Source organism: Anopheles stephensi, chromosome 2 (assembly GCF_013141755.1).
Source record: "Anopheles stephensi strain Indian chromosome 2, UCI_ANSTEP_V1.0, whole genome shotgun sequence".
NCBI lineage: Eukaryota > Metazoa > Arthropoda > Insecta > Diptera > Culicidae > Anopheles > Anopheles stephensi.
Genome location: NC_050202.1, coordinates 39,340,518 through 39,361,622, shown reverse-complemented (window position 1 = coordinate 39,361,622; position 21,105 = coordinate 39,340,518). Strand labels below are relative to the sequence as shown.

At 44.3% G+C, this 21,105-nt stretch overlaps 1 protein-coding gene and 1 long non-coding RNA gene across 15 annotated transcripts in view; one reads left to right on the top strand and one right to left on the bottom strand.

The window, feature by feature from the left end:
* The window catches only part of LOC118507821 (ETS-like protein pointed), an 85,257-nt gene that overhangs the window by 6,104 nt on the left and 58,048 nt on the right, over positions 1–21,105 (top strand). For all 14 annotated transcript variants that reach the window (XR_004905714.1, XM_036046905.1, XM_036046902.1 and 11 more), the window contains exons 3-4: positions 1,989–2,511; positions 6,072–6,192. Coding sequence is in view for 13 of the 14 variants with exons in the window: in XM_036046905.1 (XP_035902798.1) it covers positions 2,002–2,511; positions 6,072–6,192 (631 nt within the window). In the remaining variant the exon portion in view is untranslated. The remainder of the gene's footprint in view (positions 1–1,988; positions 2,512–6,071; positions 6,193–21,105) is intronic.
* Positions 8,189–10,873, bottom strand: LOC118507825. The gene is made up of 2 exons (XR_004905718.1): positions 9,331–10,873; positions 8,189–9,261 (listed from the first exon to the last, which is right to left on the bottom strand). It is a non-coding gene; the product is annotated as an uncharacterized LOC118507825 (long non-coding RNA).

The following is a 21,105-nucleotide window of genomic DNA, read 5'->3' as shown; positions in this document are numbered from 1 at the left end:
CTGCACAACCGATCGCGCCGCGGACGTTGAACCGGCAAAATTATATATCAGCAACAGATCTGTTAAATTAGTTGGCTCAATATAAGAACGAATGGACTTGGAAAGGGGTTAGAAAGGAAAATGGGTAAATTATTTGTAGGTGGATTAGCTCCAGGACTGTAAGAATACGGAGCTGTAAGGTTTCACCTTTGCGTCTACATAAATGGTGATCGTACGTGTAAAGGATACACAGCTGAACAGTTCGAACGATCATCGTTTGGTGCATGGATGGAACACGCTTGAACCAATTTTAGGAGTCTTGAAAAGCTTGTCTTTTCTCTGGATCGGTCATGGGAAGGCACTGAGAACGTTTTAAGGTATTCTGGTTGAAAACTGTTAAGGCTCTTGGTGCGAAAGGGAAGCGCTAGTGGTTTATTTCTCTGGAGCTTCCTTTTAGCTCCTTTTGTCAGTCTGCCATATGGTTGATTTCTCTCTTGCTTAGCTACATTTCTATCTTTCCGACATTCTTCTAAGAAGAATCGATGCCGGCCACAATCGTGATTGGGTTTCCGTATTCCTGTATTCGTATGTGTTAGTTAATTTTGTTTATTCGCTTGAGCGGGGAATTAAAAAAGAATCCCTAAGACGTAAGCCCAACATGCTAATCGTGTTTGAAAGTTTAAATTTTAGGTCATGAGTAAATAGATCGTGTTGGGTACAAAAACATGGAACTTAGTAACTCCACAATCTGCTAAGGATAGTGTCACCTATAAGCAGCAAATGTTGTAACGAGAACACTTCAACATGTTCCGTTTCGCTGGACTTTTGCGGCCATTCTACGGCATTAATGTTTTGAACGAAGGTTTTGTACAAATATGGCAGCGCGCACCCCAAAACGGATAACGGTGGGAAACGAATGGCGATGGAATGGAAAAGTGTCGAATAGCATCCCAAATCCCTGAACTGATTTTTGTTTGAGCTACCTGCTTTCGTTCGAAAGTTGAACAACACATGCTTGCGACTCTTGAACAGTCGGGATCGCTCTCACACATCACACCACATATTTAAACTCTTGACTCAATCGTTTGGCCGTGTATCGTCAGGACCACGAGTGGTATGGATCGAAAGTTAGTTTCGTTTTATTTTTCTCTTCTTTTAAAGACAGTAAATGAGCAGATGGAAACTGTAGCACCGTTCGTAAAACTTTGTTAAAAAGATTAAGATAAAAGATGCCAGGGAAAATCCCGTGGGGTTCAGCAATGCAACAGGTTGAATTATTTAAAGTTAAACAGACTTCCCAATGTAATATCACAACACAAAAACTATCCTCGATTGTAATGTCTACTGTTTCCAAACTCTTATAATGGCCTTGTTCTTCAGAAACATATTTGAATTTTTCTTTTGTTTTTGTCCTGCTTTTGGAAACATGACGGCATTAACCAGACCCACTTCTATTTGCCTAATGATGGCGCCAGGCACGCGGAAGTGTTGTGGGTCTGTTCTGTTGGGTCGATCATTTGACGTTGGCGATAATGGTGGCGACATCATTATTGACTTCTGTACATTTGCGAAAGCAGTGTACAAAGATAATAGTAAACATAATCCGGCTTGCTGACGTATATGCATATTGACAGTATCAATGTGGCAAATATGTGTATCTCTTCACTGTTGGACGATTGGTCGATTCAAACTCGGCTTAGTTTGACGATAATCAATGTCAGTGTTATTTAGCTTTAACTTCTCTATGTCGACAGTGCAAAGTGAAGTGAATCTATTTATTAAATCTTTTTCGTTATCTGTATCTAGACCATAATTGAAATCTAGATCAAAAATAGTGCTAGCTATTTGTTAGCGTTCATATTTTAAGTATAGAAATTCTTGTCAATACCCACTCTAGCCTTCAAACGGCTAATCACGCGAATTTAAAGATACATTAAAGAGTCTAGCATTTCTTTTACAGACGTTTTATTAACGGTTTGTTCTTTTCCATCACTGTTTCCTCCGGACAGGCACATCCAAGCAATGGAAACGGACTTGGCGTATGAGGTATTGGCGGACTATTCGCTGCAAGAGACTCCTTTCTACGAGGCCCCGACACCGACGGCAAGTGTCAACCTGTATCCTCCGCCTAACGATACACAGTCGCAGACCACCGAGCAGCAACAGCAGCAACAGCAGTCCCGGAATATCAACAATATTGGGCGCCGCTACGATTCGGCGTATGATCTTTCGCTGGCTACCTCTATGTTAAGCGGCAAGATGCAACTGATGAATACCAGTAGTTCCGCAGGGTCGGGAACGAACGTGGGACCAACAGCTCTTCATGGTGGAATGCATCTCACCGGTAGTCATCAAACAATTCAGCAGAATCAACATCAGGCCGGTATAGCACTGGTTCCGATCGGTGTGTCTAACCTCAGCACCGGATCGTCGCTAGCCTCATCGATCAGCAGTGGAAGCAGCGGCGGTGGAAGCATGATCCGACCGAAGAAAATGAAGAAATCCGTCAGTTTCCTACCGACATACGTGCAGGTAAGTAACCGGAACACGTATGCAGAAGCGAGAGGGAAGCCATATCACCCAACAAAGTGTACTGCTAGAATATTTATATTATGCTGTTTGAATATTCTTGACGCTCAAACGATTCGATGGAACGTGCAGCGAATAGCAATTGGGAACGAACCCTATGCGGTGGCGATGGATATGAATAAATCTATCGCATCGATTCCAGAATCGCAGAACAGCAGTTTAGTTTTACGTCGCCTTTCGGGCGAATGCACAACGGAAACAAAACGCATTGGCTTTCGATGGACACTTTATGAAATATTCATCATCCTTGAGGATGATGATGCTTCGTGAGGCAACTTCTAGAATCAAAATGGGAAAAGAGAGCCCTCTGTCGAAAACAGGGTTTTGTTGGAGTTCGGTTTTCCATAAATGTGTTTTGGGACGCACGTCGATCGGCTGTATCTTGTTATCAGCGACAACAAAAATCTTCCCATCAGCTGAGATAGCAACGTAGACGAGCGAGCGATATTTACGCTAGATAGCGCGAGTGCGAGGGTATGCGGGTTGTAAACACATACATTCTGCCTGCCTAACAATTGCACTACTTACACCCATCATATGCGATTGATTCATGCCGATTGCCAACACCTTTCGAGTGGTAGAGATAAATCGATGACCAAATGGAATACTTTGCGAACGATGATGGTGAGGATGATGATGTCAACGCGATGTTCGTTCTTGTCGCCCTCGTTACGTTCGTTGCTTATAACGCCACGGCTCAAATGGGCATGTTCGGTGTTTGCGCAAGCTGTCACGATCTGGAGAGACTTGTGCGAAAACGAATGGGTTGTATATTTGGAATTATAATCGCATATTTAAAATTTCGTTATGACATGGTGCACCATCATATTTTTACTCTGTGCGTGTTGCGCGCTGCGACAGAGAAGTTCGGCAGAGATGAGAATTTCGCTGTCTATCGGCGGCTTGTCGGTCACTTCCATCAAGGCTTGTGTAGGGGATGCACGGAGCAAGAAAGAGTTAATCTGTTGTGCTATTTGAGCTAATTATTTACAACGTGAACCGTGAACAGCTACGGCGCGTCATCGGTCTCGTTTACCATTTGCCTTGATCAATGGGTGTGTCGGCAATGTTTGTAAGTTTTGGTGAACCCGCTGCCATAGCACGCCACGCCACCAGGTGCCCGAAGATCGGAGAAGGTTCTCGCCGGTAACCGAGACACGATACGCACGGATCTGGAAACAAATGAGATGCCGCGATTAAGCACCCGCCCGGTTTGTCTTTATCTAGCCGAACGATGTCAAAATATTGCAGCTAATTTATGACCGCGACCGAAACGGCCGGATGTAACTCTTTCGCGGCATTTCTTTCCTTCGCTGCAGCAAACTTGTTGTGTTTTGTTTCGTCTGGTTAATCCCATTTTCTGGCTGGTGGCAACTGTATCGGATCGGAAAAAGATCGAAGCATGTCTTCACAAGGATTGTGAAATAAATAGCAAGGTTTGCCAGCTGCAGTATGCCAGCTCGTGTCGATGAGTGTTACTCATTGGTGGGCCTGGTTAATTTAAACCAGCGTCCTCCGACGACACGATCAGGATGCACAATTCTACCTCAGTAATCTAGTTGATCGCGAACTGTACAGGAGCAGTTAAAGGTTGGAACGAATCTTGCCAAGCGTTCGTTGCATTTAACGTGCATTTAAAAGAGTCGTTTGTTTAACAAGGTCGCTACCACCGAACGCTATACCTTGCGGGATGGTATTGTGCTCAAAACCCATGCTGGATCATCGTCTAAGCAGCCACTGCACCACGATGGCAACCAGTGCCGATATAAAGCAGAGGTGTTTGCTCCACACAAAGGTGGTGGGTGCTGTTTGGTATTATCCAGCTGTCGATCCTACCGATGCTTTCGATCAATTCGTGGAGGCGAACGGCTTTGCGAGGAACGTGTGGGATGCTTGCTTGTCGATCGGCTTGGCGCGTGTGTGTTTACATATTTTGTTTACGGTTTGTCAGGCCCCAGACTCTCGACACTAAGGGGCCTGAGGTTGCGGTGTTAGTAGTAGTGAATGAGCGGATTTCTAAACGTGACTCCAACTGCTTAGTCGAGAACGGCCTGCAACTCCCCTCCCATTCACATTAGCGGAGAGTGTTAGTTTTATGAATGAAATCGGCTGTTATTTCTTCGGAGTTCTGAGTATTCGGAGACGCTAAGTACGGTGGGGGAGTGCGTTGTGATTTGGAGTAAATTGTACGGAGGCGCGTGCGCTTTGGGGACGCTGGAAGTGTTGAACGAGTGGCAAGTGCCAATAAATGGTAGTGTAAAGAATGACAAGAGGTATCGGTTACCTATGTTTTCTCATGGAATTAAGTGGAGAAGAACTTGAGATCTTCAAAACGCTCTCTTCATAGGAACTAAAGATTAGATAACGGAAGTTCTCTCGTTGCATTGATTGCCAAATGATAACTTACGATCACTTAAACAATGTGTGTACGATCGTTTATAATTGACCACCATACCATGAAAGATCATCTCTCGCCTCCCCTCCCTAGCACCTAAACACTCTGCACGAATCTTTCGCCACTTCTTGGCTCCAGTTTCCTGTATGAAAACGCGAGACATGACTAATTAAGTGCATACGATCCCGTTGACAAGTTAATTCTGTTGACCCATCGCTTGACGGAATCGCTTTTCTGCTTCGCTGTAAATCCCCCCGAATGTTTCATGTGTGGCACCAAGTTTACCAGCATTTTCATATAATCTCGCTTACAGCATAAAAATGACAGCCATAAAGATAATATTTCCATCCCTTGAATGACTCTCTAGCCGACCCTATCGACCGCTTTCCGACTGCACCCAACGGTTCAATCTGCTTCTTCTACAGGGGGAGATGAAAATAAGCGCCTTAGAACTTGCGTGGTCTTTCAATCATTATCGTGTTAACATATTTATGGCGGCTCGTATCACAATGTGCGCTGCTCTTCCTTTCTACAGTGCAGTGAAATTTCACGGCAACCCGATTAGATGCACTCGATGCTCCCTTTCCGAGTGATCGTTTCCGGTCGGGCGCTTGAGTCGCGCGATTGCGGGTGGTATGGCACAAAGTTAACGATGCTTGAAGTACATCTTACATGTCTTTATTTAGTGGCTCATAACAAGTGTGAAAAACGGATGATCGCTTCATTTGTCCTAAAGCGTTCCTATTAAGCCGTGAACATAATTAACGTAGGGCGATGGAGGAGTTTGTGCTTGGCAAGGTTTTCAGAAATAGGTTAGGGTCAAAAGTGTTTCCGATCACCGGAAAATAAATGTCTCTGAATCTTCGAGGTAAAGAACAGAAATTTGGTGGGATTCAAAGAAAAGGTAATTTAATCTTGCGGTTACAGTAGTAGCACTCGCGTAGCATCGCCGGAAGCTGATGATGTCCGAGTATTGGTTACCAAAACATGATGCCAAAAAGAAAAGAAAATGTCAGTTAAATCGTAAACCACAACCGCAGTCCTGTGGCTGCCATGAAGGTAGATTGAACAAGACGCTTAACTTATGCTTGAAAACTTTCTTTCGCAGGGTTACGACGGTGATTCGGGTCCAATACAACTCAAACAGGAACCGTTGGATGATGGACCGATCCGAAATATACAGAAGGTGCCGAGCCTGTCCGATCTGTCCGACCCCGAAGCATCGCTTGGTAAGTGCACATGTGCAGCTCGAATGCCATTTTTCTATCCTATCATCCGCTTGCTGCTGTTATAACGCAAATTATTGACTTCAATTGGGCGTGTGTGTGTGTGTGAAATACTAAAGTATGCAAGCGATGGTCCATATTGTTTTGCATTACGCTATGGGAGTTGCTGTGATCTCCTGTTAAACATAGCGGCCAATTGAGCTTAAATTGTGGGCAATTTTCGAATTCACCGAAAGCACTGAAGCGACGCGTAGCGATGATTACAAAACGCGTGTATCATATCGAGCGGACGATGGGGTTTCGACCGAAAACGGCGGTTGGTTTTATTTATTCACAGTTAGTTTCCAGGTAGCTTAGAATGTACTCCTGATCGGCTTGCTGAAGATCCAGTGCCGTTTCACTACACTCAACCAGGTCGAGATACACACGGTCGGCCACATCGGCATGGGCCAAGATCTCATCGAACAGGAAGTCTCCAAAGGATACTGCTAGCGTCTGGTAGTACTCCCATTCACCGTCCAACTCAGAAACTAGCGCGTCCAAATCGGACACTGCGTTGTTGCGCGAGAAGGACTGCACCACCTGCGAGATGGAGCGCGTGTTTTCCGACAGGAACGTGATGGCGTACGGCAAGAAACGGTTAACGCTGTCGTCAGCCAACTCCTCATGCGCGTAGTATGCACAGTCCTGAATGTCCCAGTTCTGGAATATCAGGAACAGCTCGCGCAGCTCTTCCACGTACTCACGGCACTCGTCGTCGATTCCGTCGGCGGCTGCAATCTGCTGCTGGAAGGACGCATCGGCTTCCCGCATCGACGGTACCATGCGGGCCAGCTCTAGCAGCAGCTCCCGGTTGAACTCACGCACAATCTCTCCGTTGAAGTGGTACAGTTCATTAATTTCATTCTGCGTTTCGATGGCAAGCGTGCTAAAGTTGGTGCCGAACTCCACCAGCACATCGGACGGTTGCTGGGCACAGGCAATCTGCACCAGCGCAATCAGCAGGAAAAACTTGGCAAACATTTTCACTTCAGCTCTCAGCTTGAAACTGACTCTGCGTATTGGTCGCGCGTAGGCTTGTAAACTTTTTTGCAGGCCGACGTTAAGAATGGTCGGGTTGTAGCAATGGATTGATTAGATTGAAACGATATTCTCAATGTCACGCAGGTAACGGTTACGGATAGGCCAATCCAGTGAACCTTAACACACGTTATCATAAAGCTGTAAAACGCGTGACCATTACGCTCCTCGATAACCCACATCTCTTGTACGGCAGGTTAATACGGTTAGGCAAAAACGGATTAACTAGCGGATACCATTATTCCCGAGCACAGCTACCTTGTAGATAGCGCTTGTTGTGATACGGTCCCTCACGATTAGAGATTGGGAAGTGTATATGGGTGCTTTACTGATTCGAATTAGGAAGACAAATTTGATTGAGCTGCTATAAAGATTCCGTTTACGCAGGCAGTGACTTGGTAAGAATGGATTTACCAGGGTTATCCAGCAGCACTGGCCCTTGAAGATTTATTTCAACTGATGACGAAACCTTACGTTGAAGGTTACACAAACAGCTGTACGAAAGAATGATGATGGCAATTTTCGTCATGAATGCTGCTTATCGAATGCGGTAATATATAAAGCATTTTCATCATTTCCTGCTTTGAATATCTCAAGCTAGCGGAGAAGAAATGTTTGACTACTGTAAAAATGAAGAAACAAACCTCATAAAATTACCAAACACGGACGACGTGACAAATCAAAGAATTCATTCTTTAAAAATTCCGCTCGTTTGGTTGTAAGCCAGCTTGCACCCAAGCTTTGGTACAAGTTGTTCGCCTTGAGCGCCCCCTGGTAGACTCTAGCAAAAGCAATACTTCTACCTTTGCACGATGGGATCGAACAGAAATGTGGTTCTATCAACAACAAAATATTTAAAATCCTTACAGTACAAAAATAAATAATCTGGATTTTTTTTTTGTTTTTTATTTTAATTTAGTTTTTGGAAATTATTTTATTTGTGAAGTACTCTTTTACAACTAAATAGTCTCTTTCTTTTGGAATTTCAAAATGCACTGGAAGGTATTTAACAAGGGTTTTCCTTGTGTTTCCTGGTACTTGAGGTATTTGAGGTCCTTGTAAGCATAGTATGGCGTATACATGTGTATAAGTTGAGGTCCATAAGAGGTCGTACCGTTCTTGATTTGGTATCAGTTTTGCCATGGGAAGACTCCCACCCCTAACCCAACGGGATTGCCATTGTGTTGAAATTGATTTTTGTTTATGTAAAATCATTCTGACATCGATTTTTTTAGTATGTTAATCTATAATAAACCCGTTCTAATAACTATCTACTTATTATTTATTCTTTTGGTTGATGTCCGGCGTATCTTATAACCACACGTTACTTTAAATAAAATAGGCTTTTCGTATTTTAAGTTTAATTCCTCCACGAAAGGAAACTACTGAGTGTAGTGTTAAAAAAAATTTCATAAGAGAATGATTGATAGTTTTTAATTTCTAATAAGCGCGTATACTCAAACTACCCATTGCATTTGCATGGAGTATAATTGCAATGAGCGGCGAAATATTCCATCTGCAAATATTTGTTGTCGGCCAGATATAAACCATCGTTAGCTTTTATTTAACAATTAAGCAAGTGCATGTAGCATTGCACTTGCTCTAGATTAACATAAGAAAACTGGAGGAACGTCACGTTGAAACGTCATTTCCTCTCCACGCTTAATCCAATCCTGATTCGTTATCTCCACCGTCAACCGTCCGTCCCGCTGTGTTTCTTATCGCTTAGCACCATGCCATTACTAGTGTATCCTCCAAGTAAATGTTCCCCAAGCAAGCAAGCAGGCAAGCAGGCTGGCAAGCAAGCCAGTAGCAGCCCCACTGTTGATTGATGTTTATGAATGGAAACATCAGCCACAGCATCAACGCCGCTGCAACACTGCACACAGCCGCAGTACGAGCTTCATTCATTGATGCGTTTCTATTCCGCGCTCCGCCGGCCCAAGTGTTTGGTTACTCGAGCGGCTAAGTGAGTTGAAAAGCTTCACACCGCTGCAAAGGGAAACATAGCTAGATCCATCAGCATCTTCTACATCTTTCTGTCAGTGCGAGATAACTTACTCGAGGTTTATTATCGTTGGCCTCCACGAGCCGGTCATTCAGTCGTTCTTCCCTTACTCAATGGGCCTTAACCTTCGTTGAATCATTTCAGGCCGCGATTCGCTATCGTATCTGATGATGCCGTGTGTCTTGCGTATTTTTTGTTGTTGCTGCCCCTTTTTTGGTTTCATTTTATTTTTTATCTCGCGCTATCGCCAGTCGCTTCCTTCCATTCCATCCGCTTTTCCGACGTTTCTGATCGCGCTGGCTCGTTCATTCAAGCTCAGTTGTCGTCTACTATGAAGCGGTTGGAGGTCCGGTGCTTGCAAGCATGAGCGTGATCAATGCTTTGCGACGTTGAGCAGCTGAAAGGCGTGTAATGGTTTTATTCTATCGATGTGTTGCGTATTTCCCATTTATAATAGTTAAATTAATAACTCTACAAAATGTGTATTTTATATTGATATCCATTCTGGTCTTTTTGTATCATGAAGAAATTTTTCCCATTTTTTTTTCAAATAGGACGGTCTGCTTAAGACCAATTTACAGATAGTTCACCTTTCACTTTGGTTGGAAGATATTTCCTTCGCCGAATCATGAAGGGCACCATATTCCGTTTGCGCTCATCACTTCATTATTGCCAACGAAACTCTCGAAGTTGATGAATGGAATAGCATCATTTGCAAAGATAGGAAGTATTGTTTGATTTGAATAAACACTGCATAAATTAAGAATAATCAACATAAACAATAAGTATAAAGAGAATATATACAACATAATTAAAATAATTAATTTCTGTACATTCGATAGTTGATTCTGGGGCTTGATATGAAGCTGTCAACAACCACAATCATTAGAGACCATCAAGATGATTTGGAACTAAGAAGTTATCGTAAATACAGCATGTTTGCCATCTTCCATAGGATAACGTTTCAAGATCGGCTTCAACCGTTCTCATGAGGCAAAGGAAATATCAATTAGAGTTTGGATTCGCATCGCTGAGAGCGCATGTGTATTCGTGGACAGCTCGATGAACGATCGACATCATTTATGTTATCTAACAGGCTTGATCTTGGCTCCCCTGATCGAACGGTAGTACGTCCATGATCACCGCTAATTGTTCATTCGCTTCATTTCACTGTTCACGAAGCGGTTTAGCTGCTGTATGCACTTTAGGGTAGCTTGCACATTGCACGTTTAAAGAAGTGTCACGCACGAGCTCTAAATACTCAGCAGAGTACAATTTGAATGAAATCAATCAATTTTCACCGTGGCGATTGTTTGTAGCACAATCCGATTTGCGAATTTGACGGCGAGGAATGAAGTGCGCCTGTGTGTCGTGCCGTGTTTGTGCTAGATATCATGAAAATACCCCTTGTCGGGTGGTCCAGCGAAGGCCCATCTCTGTGGTAGCTGTCAATCGCCGATTATATACCGCCGGTTTGTTCGACACAATCGATCCATGCTGTTCGGCCCTGCAACACTCGTAAAAAAGCTAGGTCTGCGTGGCGCCTGCAAGCCTGGTGGCCTTTCGTAGTTGTAGCTAATTAGCTCGGAACGGTCAGATTTGGAATCGGACGTCTTGGGTCTGATCTTGGGGAATCTTATCGCAAACGAACGCAGATGCTAATGAGCTGGCATCCATAGTGAGTGACTAATATTCGGTAGCTGCTTTCATAATGGGTGGTTATAGTTTGTCAAGCTGTTCTCGTTTCGCTGAATGGCGAATGCTACAGGTCGTGTTCTAAAAAAACTGTCTAACTTTGTTTTTTTTTCCTACGCATGGTTAGCTCATATAGCGTTGAAGCGTGAGAGGCTACAACGATCGTGCTGATAAACATCCAGAAACAAATTATTGATGGTATTTTCACCCTTACCTGATATTGATTGAACCTTATTTTAGTTGAAAACGGACAGGAGCTAAGGACCATCTATATCTTCTAAGGACCATCTCAGGCCAAGATAGATGGTAATAGAAGGACATAATCTCAGGAGGTAGCATCTCAGGATATAATAGAAATCAATTGTGGTTAACATGAAGTACCACTTACTGCTGTAGAGTTATTATACATCTTAGTTTTACAAAAGATCCTCTCAAAAAACCTGATCGTATTCCATAACCTACAGTGAGGGAATCCGTTTATCATTTGGTCAGGAGAGATAGGTCTCGATCCAGATGATTCGTCTCTCAAGTATAATCGAAATCAAGCATTTGATTGATGTTTAGTCGAGCAACTGTTTTATAAAAATTATATAAACTTTGCTTGTAGTATGTTTCACTATGTTGGTGAGCATTCAGATCACAAGAGACCTTTGATTTCTCATGCATGTTTTAAAGTACAATATATGATTCTTGGATTGTAGCACCTGACGCCACGATGCTTACCAGTTACCTTACCATGATTAAAAACGAATACTTTATCAAAGACCTTAGCAGAAACCTTAGCAGACACGATAGCGATGTAATTGATATGCCCCGCACATTACACTCAAAAACATTGACGGATTATGTCCGGGTCTCCCTTAGGTAGAGCGGTTTTACGGGTGTGTCTCGCTTTTACGACCCTTCGGCGACTGGTAAAGCTGAATTATTTACGCACTTTCATCGTTTCCGGAAGCGAGGAGACGATCGCTAATGATTTTGTTGTTGCTACCAGAACCAGGAAAAAACAAAGAGGATCCGATTTGCACGTGTCCCAAACGGTGCGCAGTTGGCAATAAACGCTGTTGTAATAAACAATTGTACGTAAAAACGACGCGACAACTTTTATAATGTAGTAAACCTAGGGTACAGATGCCAGGCGCTGTTCTTGATTTGTTAATTTCAGCTTTGCTTTGGCGGTACGAAAGGCACATGTGCTGAAACTTAACAAACCAACGAGATACAGGTTGGATGTGATCAAATGATTTGAAGGAATGATTAAACATTTCATCTTAATTTCGTCCCGATACGATCGGAAGGCAATTTCTTTCTAGCTGCTCACACCCAATAGAATCTTTCGATTGTCGACGTAACAGACGCGACATTAAATATTCATGATGTCTTCTGAATGGGGTCTCAATTAGATTTTTTAGATTTCCCTCCCGGGTGTGCCGCCAGAGATGTGCACGAACAGAGCTTTCTTCAATATGCTAATTTGGTGTTTTAGAGAATAAACGTAAAAACTACACATTCATCGGATCCAAGACCGGTTATACGATGGACGAAGGGATCAAAATTAGGTTGCACAATCAGCAATAAACTTTGGATGCCGAATATATAAAATTGAGATCGAACTGTTGCATCAATACTGATCCTGCAAAGTGTGGTTGGTGGTGATCATCTCATTTTAACATATTTTCTTAAGCATAACGTATTTTCACAGATTCTAACGAGAGTTGAAGTTTGTTTCTACGTATAACACCAAATTTCAGTCGTGTTGTCGATTTTATCTAAAATATATATCAGCTTTATTAAAGCCATTCCAGATAACCTCAACCTCAAATTTATTTTCGTGAAAGTAGTATGTGACTAAATGGCATTAATGCCAGAAGCAGTAACAGGAGCGGAAGCCCTGACATCTCTTTGCTAAACTGTGCAGCTAGTTGTGTTAGGCGAAACATACGCGGTGAGAAACCGAATGAATGAATGAGTGTTAGCGTATGAATGAATGGAGCCTGTTTTTGCTTTTTTCAATGAGCCACCTTTACGCCAAATGTGCTTTTAGCTCCACACCTCGTAATCCCTACCCTCATCCCGGTCCGGTGTTCGATGTAGGCTTTAGCAGCTTTATGGTCACAAACGTCGATACAGGCGATCGCACTAAATGTATGCATGAAGCTTTCATGCCGTTTTGTAGTGTTGGCTGCTGTTTTAGCTACCGAACGAAAGCGCTATAGTACCGAGCGTGGCGGTCGGCGAGTCGGAAGAGTTGTGCCGACCAACTCAGAACGATCGAGTCTGCTGGAGACTGGGCGGGCAGGAAGGCAGGCAACGCGCGGGGTGTTGTCGTCCGGTCGTAAACCCTTCACAAACCGTAGGACCCACCAATACAGCTTGGCACGGCCGTCAGCATGAACACGATGGTCGGAAGAGATATGTAAATAGAGTCACAAAATTTATGATACATCTTCCAGTTTTTTCTCCCTTTCTCTTCTCTGCTTCATGATTTCATTCATATTACCATATTATGTTAGCGGAGCCCAGCCGAGCTGAGCTTATTGTATTTGTATTGGTTGAATGAGGCGCACCGATACTGCAGAAACGTTCCAATGAGTTTACGATCACTTGATCGAACCGCAAGTTGGGGTATTCTTTCAATGTCAGTGTTTTGAAGTTAGTTTTTTGAAGGTTTGATTTTCGACATACTGTAAAAAACAAATTTGGAAAAATACTATCGATAGCTTATAAATCGACGCTAAAATGTAACAGAGCTAGTACCCCTCATGAGCGGATTACAGTACACGCGCAGTTGGTTGGTATCGGTTTTCAAGAGTGAAGTGAATTTTTAATCACTTGCATCTTTCGTTCCTTGGTTGTGTGCCGGCTCTATTCACGGACTATAATAGTTGCAGCCCATGAGTGTTTCCATTCTCCGCCCGCGTTGAACACTCATTCGTCTCCTCCATTTACTTTCGTTGTTTCAGCCAGTCTCCCATTGATTAGAATAAATTATAAGCTTATTATTGGCTCGACGTACAATCCCTTAGAAGAGCCATCATCATGAATGGAAGGGTGGCTCTAGCCCATGTTCCATACGTCTTGTTTACCCGCAATCCAGTTATTCAATCGTCGAGTGGAGGAGAAGTCCCGCCGTGCTCCTACAGGCCCCCAACTTCCATCACCACTGGCGTTGGATTCAACTTTATGAATGAAATCCTACAATACGTAACGAGAAGAGAAAGAGTTGAACCGTTTTCGACGATCTATCGATGTCTTTTAGAGCCACAATATTTAGGTCCACCTCTCTCCATTTCGGTGGCGTCACCACCTGTGGCAAAAACCTGTCGTTTCAGTTTAAATAGTTCATTTGTGAAGATCTCGTTCTGTTCGAAACGGCCTCCCGGTCGGTTTGGGAACCGTTTGTGTAGTTAACGTCGGTGGTTTCGTGAAAGTCAAGAAAAGGACCGTAAAGCACGCAACGTGAATAACGAAAAAAAGGCTTAAAAAGTATAAAATGAAGCGTCATGTTGGGATCGTGAGGAAGCAACCTGCAGGGAGGTAACCTTCAATATTAGCATAAAATTTAATGAGTCGCTGGCCGGGTTTTCGTGCTGGTTGGGTTCTTCGATTCCGCTTTTCTTCCTTTGTCTGCTGATTGCAGTGTAAGTTGACAGCGAAGCTTTGATTACGGATCAAACAGTGGAAAGCGGGAAGGCTCGTGTAACGAAACGAAAGGCCGATTACCTAGCGCTGGAACGGGAAGACGGGCGTTTTGCGTTCTTCAAAAACCTTCAATCGATCCTTACTATTCGCGCCAATCGACGCAAGAAACTCGATCGGTCGTGAAAGGAGCGCGAGCGTTCGGACTCGACGTATCAGGTTCAAAACAGGTTAGGAGTTAACAGTCGAGGGTTCCTCCCTTGGTGTGGCGTTGTTATTCTTTACCCACAGCTCCCCACACGCACGATCTTACCACGGAATCATTGGCAGATCTTTTAATGAATGGGCCCGATGAAGACTTTATCTTCATTAGACAAGGGGATTGGGTTAAAGGAAGAAATTTGTTTGTATCGACTAAAATCAACAAAATGAAAAGCAAAAACGAAAAACCGACGAAACGACAGAGGAAATGGAGACGCGTGTCGCGACGTGCAGAAAGTCAATAAACTTTCTGCATCACGAGATCCTTGTTTTTGCGAGGTGATAGAAGTCGGCTGAAAGGCCGACCCTAAACAAACGAACAGCTTGGAAAATATTTGGGAACACTTTTGCTTGCAGATTTACTATTTCCCTACTAAACATGTATTCTACCATCCTTCTAAAAATAGTCGCCTCGTCTACTGTACAACATTGTGATAAGCAATACATGAACGATACACGGATCGTAAGATCGAAAAGATCAAGTAGTCGGGATTGGAAACCGGGGGGCTGATGAAACCAGTTTCTGGTTTATCATTTTGCTGGACCTGCCACTCGTTCTCGAGCGGCTATGGGCGATCCATCCGAGGAGGACATTATCATACGTCCAGTTGAGTTCTGCACTTTAGCTCAGGCTCACTTAAGGGTCGATGCTCGATATTAATCAAGCAAACCGGTGGAGGAACCTCGCACGGAATAGATGAATCACCTTGACCATCAATCAGTCCGACTGTCGGCTAGTGCACGAATGTATCGCGGGTCAGATTCACACCTTTCAATCATTGGTACGAATGCGTGACACGAGCAGAGATCCGTCACAGCGGTCCAGCAGAGTTTTTCTGATGATAACAACGCACCCGACTACTAACGATTATATAGCATGAGGCGCTCGATCTTAGCAGAAACATAAAAGCTCGGTCCTCGGTTCGTCGTTATGCACTTGAATGGCTCGGGGATCGTTACTTCCAGTATTGGTCCCAGTGACGGCATAGCCACTCATTCGAATGCGTTCAATGTTGCTCGGTAAAGTTTTGTTGATTTTTAAATACACAAGACAAGACGAAAGCAATGGCAAAGGAAGCAGATTGTGACGAGATTTACGATGCCTTGAAGATGGCAATAAATTTAAAATTTTTAGATAACATTCGTGCGTCGTGCCGGTGGACGTTTTGGTGTTGTAATTTATGACTTTCGGCCAGTCAACGCTACGAATTGGAAGAAATCCGTCGAGCACGCATCTCGCGAGATGGAAGGCAACCAGTTACATGTGGATGCCCCGAGAAAGAGAGAGAGAGACAGTGAAGCATCCTCCGGGTAAAGTGGCTCATTTGCAAACGATGATTGCTCAGCATAACTAATCCGATTAGTCCAGGAAGTAGAAGCGAGGCAGAAAAGTAGTCTGTGTGAACTGCTCTTGAATGACTAGACCAGTCCCGGGTGGCAATCGACCGAACCCGCACGCAGGGGAACACAGAAAGGGCTGGAAGGAAAGATCGATACCAACCTGTCTTCGATTGCTAAACCGGTTTGGACTTAAGCTCCAGCGAATATTGTTCTCCTGCTTCTGCGTTATTATTTCGCCACACGCTCCATCCTGCTCGTGTTTATCCTGTTGAATTCGCCTTCCTTCATGCAATTACTGGATGCTGCTGTGTTAGCCCATCGGAAGTCTATCTTTCTTTCTGCGGCGATGGAACGAACAGGATGCGTATGCTGAGGCTGGCTGGCCCCATCGTTGCCGATCGATGATAAATGGTACGGTTGAAAAACGCAAAACAAAAAGAAACGAAAAGACCAGAGGTCTACATCGAGTAGCTCTACTCTATCGTTAACTGGACAAACTGGATCTCTACAGGGAAGAAAAAAAAGAGAGGCCTCATATATAAAGGCAAAGATCGTGCTGCCAAGGCGCAGCCCGAGCCACGCGACTGTTTTCTCATGATGATAAAAATAAAACGTAAAAAGTCAAGCTCCTCCAGCATATGGGCATAATCGCCATGCAGCATGCAAACGGCTGGACATCAGGTGTGCAGGAGCAAGCTTATCCAGCCCCCCGATACAGATACGTGTACTCCGGTAGGGTGTGTGTGTTTGTCGATTTTGTTGTTTGCTGCTCTGCCTCTGTACCGGACGGGCAGCACGCCGTCCTCTGTACGTACATACGTGCGTACGCCTCGTGTAACTTGATCAACCGTGAGACAGATCACCGCAGAAACGGTTTAGTTTAAAATAATAAAACAAGTCCGAGAAGCCACGACCGCCGAGCACAGGAGGAGAGCTCGTTTTAACTTGATCCCAGAACAAGTGCAACGAATCGTGGTAAGGCAGCGGCAATCGTGGAGGCCAGGGGCTGCATGGTTACACTTGCACTTACTCTTACGTGAAGACTTCCGAGCATCCCCAGTGCGTTCTTGCTGTGGATGCCCATGCATGGAACCCGATCGCTTGACGACGCTCGCGTGGCACCTCATCCGGTGCATTCGGCTGTACGAGCCGAAAAGCCAGAAGCGACAAAGAAACATCGCCAGCCTTGCGGTCCTTTTACTCTCCGACACCATCCAAGCTCGGTTGATTGCAATGGCCCTAGGGAAGGTGGAGTTCAACATATTCCGGTTGGTGCTTAATTTATTGTTATTGTTATGACTTTTACTTCCATCGTTGACCGACGGCCAGTGGCTTGCATTTACATTTACGATGGGAATTTATTTTGTTCGTTGTTGCTCCTTCCTCTTACTTTGGGAGGATAATCCTTCGAAGGATGCAGCGATTTCTAAACGATTTCTAACTAAACGTGTAGCGCATTGGGCTGTTTTCATGAATGAACGAAGAGGCACAGCGTGCAAAAAGCGTAAAGGCAACGGAGAACAGTTCGCATGTGCTGAACGCGATACATCGTCTTATTGCCGACGGACATATAAAGTGAAGAAGAGTGTTCTTTCGGGTAGAGCTGGGTCGATTTAAGGTACTGGATTGCTGTTAAAGGTACACATCTTCTGATCTCGCTGATCACACGTCATTGATGTAGTTGATGATGATATCACGTAGAGCAAATTCAGTTTTTAATCAACTTGTCCACCGATTGTCAGACGAACGATTCTAGTTCTAGAGTAGCCTTGAGCTTTCGAGTAGTATACTTTCTACAAGCTTCTCAGCACCCAGATCGGTTCCAATCGGAACTCAGATCTTTTTGCCTTGCTACACAAATCAAGTTTTAGATATTTGTTGAGAGTTGTTTATCGCCTCGTCCAAGGTTTACAATTATGTTCTAGATGAGCAATATTTGGTTCGGAAGCTCAATTCATTCGGGTATATATGGTACCTTTTTCAGTCCTTCTTTTTCCAAAGTTGTGAAAATTCCGATGGCCAATTAACAAATAGAATCAAGATACCCAGTCTGGGCCTATGCCTTTCAGATTTTAACATCGCTCTGTTTCATCGCCCATCGCTTTGTTTCAAAACATATTCAAATTTAACGATTAATTAAATGATGTCCATCTCGCTTATACCACGTAGAATTAAAACCTTTCCAAGTGGATGCTTGCATTGTTTGCAGTGCCACGCGCAGCTCATGCGGCACACTTGCTGTGCGTTCTCGGCGTCGTGACTTACACATCGGAGGACGGTTTTTAGGTGATGATTTTCGGACCCTAACGATCGGTGTCATATTCCGAGTTGCTGTGAAGAAACGTCCGTTACTACGTGCCTACATGGCATTGCACGGAGCGACACATAATCATGGGTGGCACAAGTGTCCGAGTGTCTGTGCATTGTGGGGTGATTGGATGCGTCAGCGGTGGTGTGGTGCGGTGCGGTGCGGTGTGCTGGTACTGTAGTTGCGATATGCGACGAAGCACACATCCGGTCATTTGAAATTTTCAACGCCACCAAACGTCCCGGGCTCGTTCGGCTATTTCATGTATACACAATTTGTCATGCAAAACGAAATGAAACAGTAGTATTGGCTAGAAAGAGGCAAAGCCCCAACGCGTCTTCCATCCATATCAAAGCATCAGGCTTTTTCGTGGTTCTCTTCGATCCACCACCATCGAAACAATGTTGATAGTTTTCTCCGATATATAGATTTATTCGAATGAATTGCTAGTGTCCTCTCCTAAGGTATCTTCTTCGGCAAGTTCGATTCTTCATCAGCTAAACTGAATGATCTCTATTAGAGACTTCGATACAGCTTGCTCAAATTTATGAAATACGCTCCGAGCGGTACAAGCGAGCGATTACAACATCAAAGAAAAAGATTTTCACCGGTGTTTTGTTGATATCTTTCTTGAAGAATGTCTTCCCTACCTTTCCACAAATGGTCACCGGTGGGTAGGGGTACGCGTGCGTGTGCGGTTTGAGAGAAGAGAATTGTAATGAGCCAGCCAATTAAATATTGACATTCTACTCTTCGATGGTTGTGTCTGTCACTGTGCGATGGCTGTCGTAATTTTCGCTTGCGATGAGGATTCCCTGTCGCCCCATGACCGAGCCGAATGGCGTGGTGATACTGAAGCCGACATTACGATGGTGTCGATTGAGATACGGTCGCAAATCTTTTAATTACACTTGCCCCGCAGCAATCGTAATTCAATTTTGAATTTTATTATTTTCCTCAACTTTACAGCTACGGCACCATCACGGACCCTGCTGCTACAATGAAACTAACCGTATTCCAAAGTGTATCTCGCGTTTTTTTTATCCCATATTTTTGTGCTATTTTGTTGCCCTTCTTCGTTTTGGCTTTGCATGAAACCTGGTAGAACTAACACCATTCTAAACGAGCTTATTATTTGTAGAGAAAAGGTTTCACCACGATGACGATAAGAGTCAACGATGCGAATCTGTACAAACGGTTTATCGTACGGGACCACAGAAAGATGGTCCTTTTTCGTTTAATTATTCGGAAGGTTTGGTAATGTTAATTGAATTTGTGTCACAAGCCAAAAACACGCATTTGCGTCCACAAAATTGCGCGCGTGTCTATTTTCAAATAACTAAACAATGCCCTGTCTATTTTCCGATATGAGATGTAATTAAATTTGGCGCACCTCCATCGAGAGAGTTTGCAGGGTGGAGAAAAAAATACTTTACGTTTGACCAAAGGACAGTGCGATGCAGTCTCGTTGAGTATACTGCTGATGTTCCACGTTTGATCGATTCTAAGCATGGGATGCTGCAAAATGAAAGGGATCGAATCTGTGGTGTGTTGCGGTCGAGTTGATACATTCTTTTTCCCGTGCACCTTTTAGTGTTGCCTTCACATAACTTAATTAGCGATCGCCTGATGGCAGCACTAATTAGTTTAAATAGATACTCAAATGCGCCTGCACCGGAGAACGTCCAGAAGTGTGTAGAGATTTTTTGCTCCTTTGCGCCAAACGGATCCAGAGGATGGGGTCACACTTGGTGCTGGTGCTGCTATTGCGGTACGTCCCAAAGCCTCTTTGCCAGTTAAAACTCAATTAATTAGCAATATTGTTTTCTTTCTATCACTTTCATCGGTGGACGTTGGCTGGTAGGTGGTTCGGCAATAGTACCCGCCGTGTGCCGAACCACAGCCGGTCAGTTGCTGTTCTGCATCTTTGATGCATCGCTCTCGACTGCACGAGAAAAGCAGACCGAGCGTAACAGGCACGCTTCCCGTGCGCTTCTCACATGATGACAACATGAGGCTGTGCAGCAGCACAGAATGCACTTGCAGACAGCAAGCCGCCGCCGCACGCGTCTCTTGTGGTAAATGGCCGGAAGAAGCTCAGCGGTGGTGTGTACACAGCAGTAACACCAGAAGATAGATGGCGCTACCATTGGCACCCTCGCACACCAGGTCCGGCTATATGCTGGCTGGTAGCTACCGCTGCTGTTCTCGATATTTTGACAGTTGTGATTGTTTACGAACCAATCGACCAACCAACCAGCCAACCGGGCCACGGGCCGTCATCATCCTGCGTTATGGCCGTAACACCGGATGAGTGCATTATTGGTGAGGTGAGGAGCATTCTAACCGCCATTGCACCAGCCAACCCAACGCAACACAGCAACTCATGCAGGCAATCGGTTTAAATAATGCACTTGTTTGAAATAAAACATTGGCGCCTGTGCGCACAGTGCGCAAAGGGAACCCCACCTGGTTAACTGGCTGGGCTGTGGCCACGGGTTGTCATATCTCACACATTCCCCTCCTTTCCCGGTGCTCTTCCTCGGCGCACCTTCACCGTATACCCACTGGGTGTGATAAAATA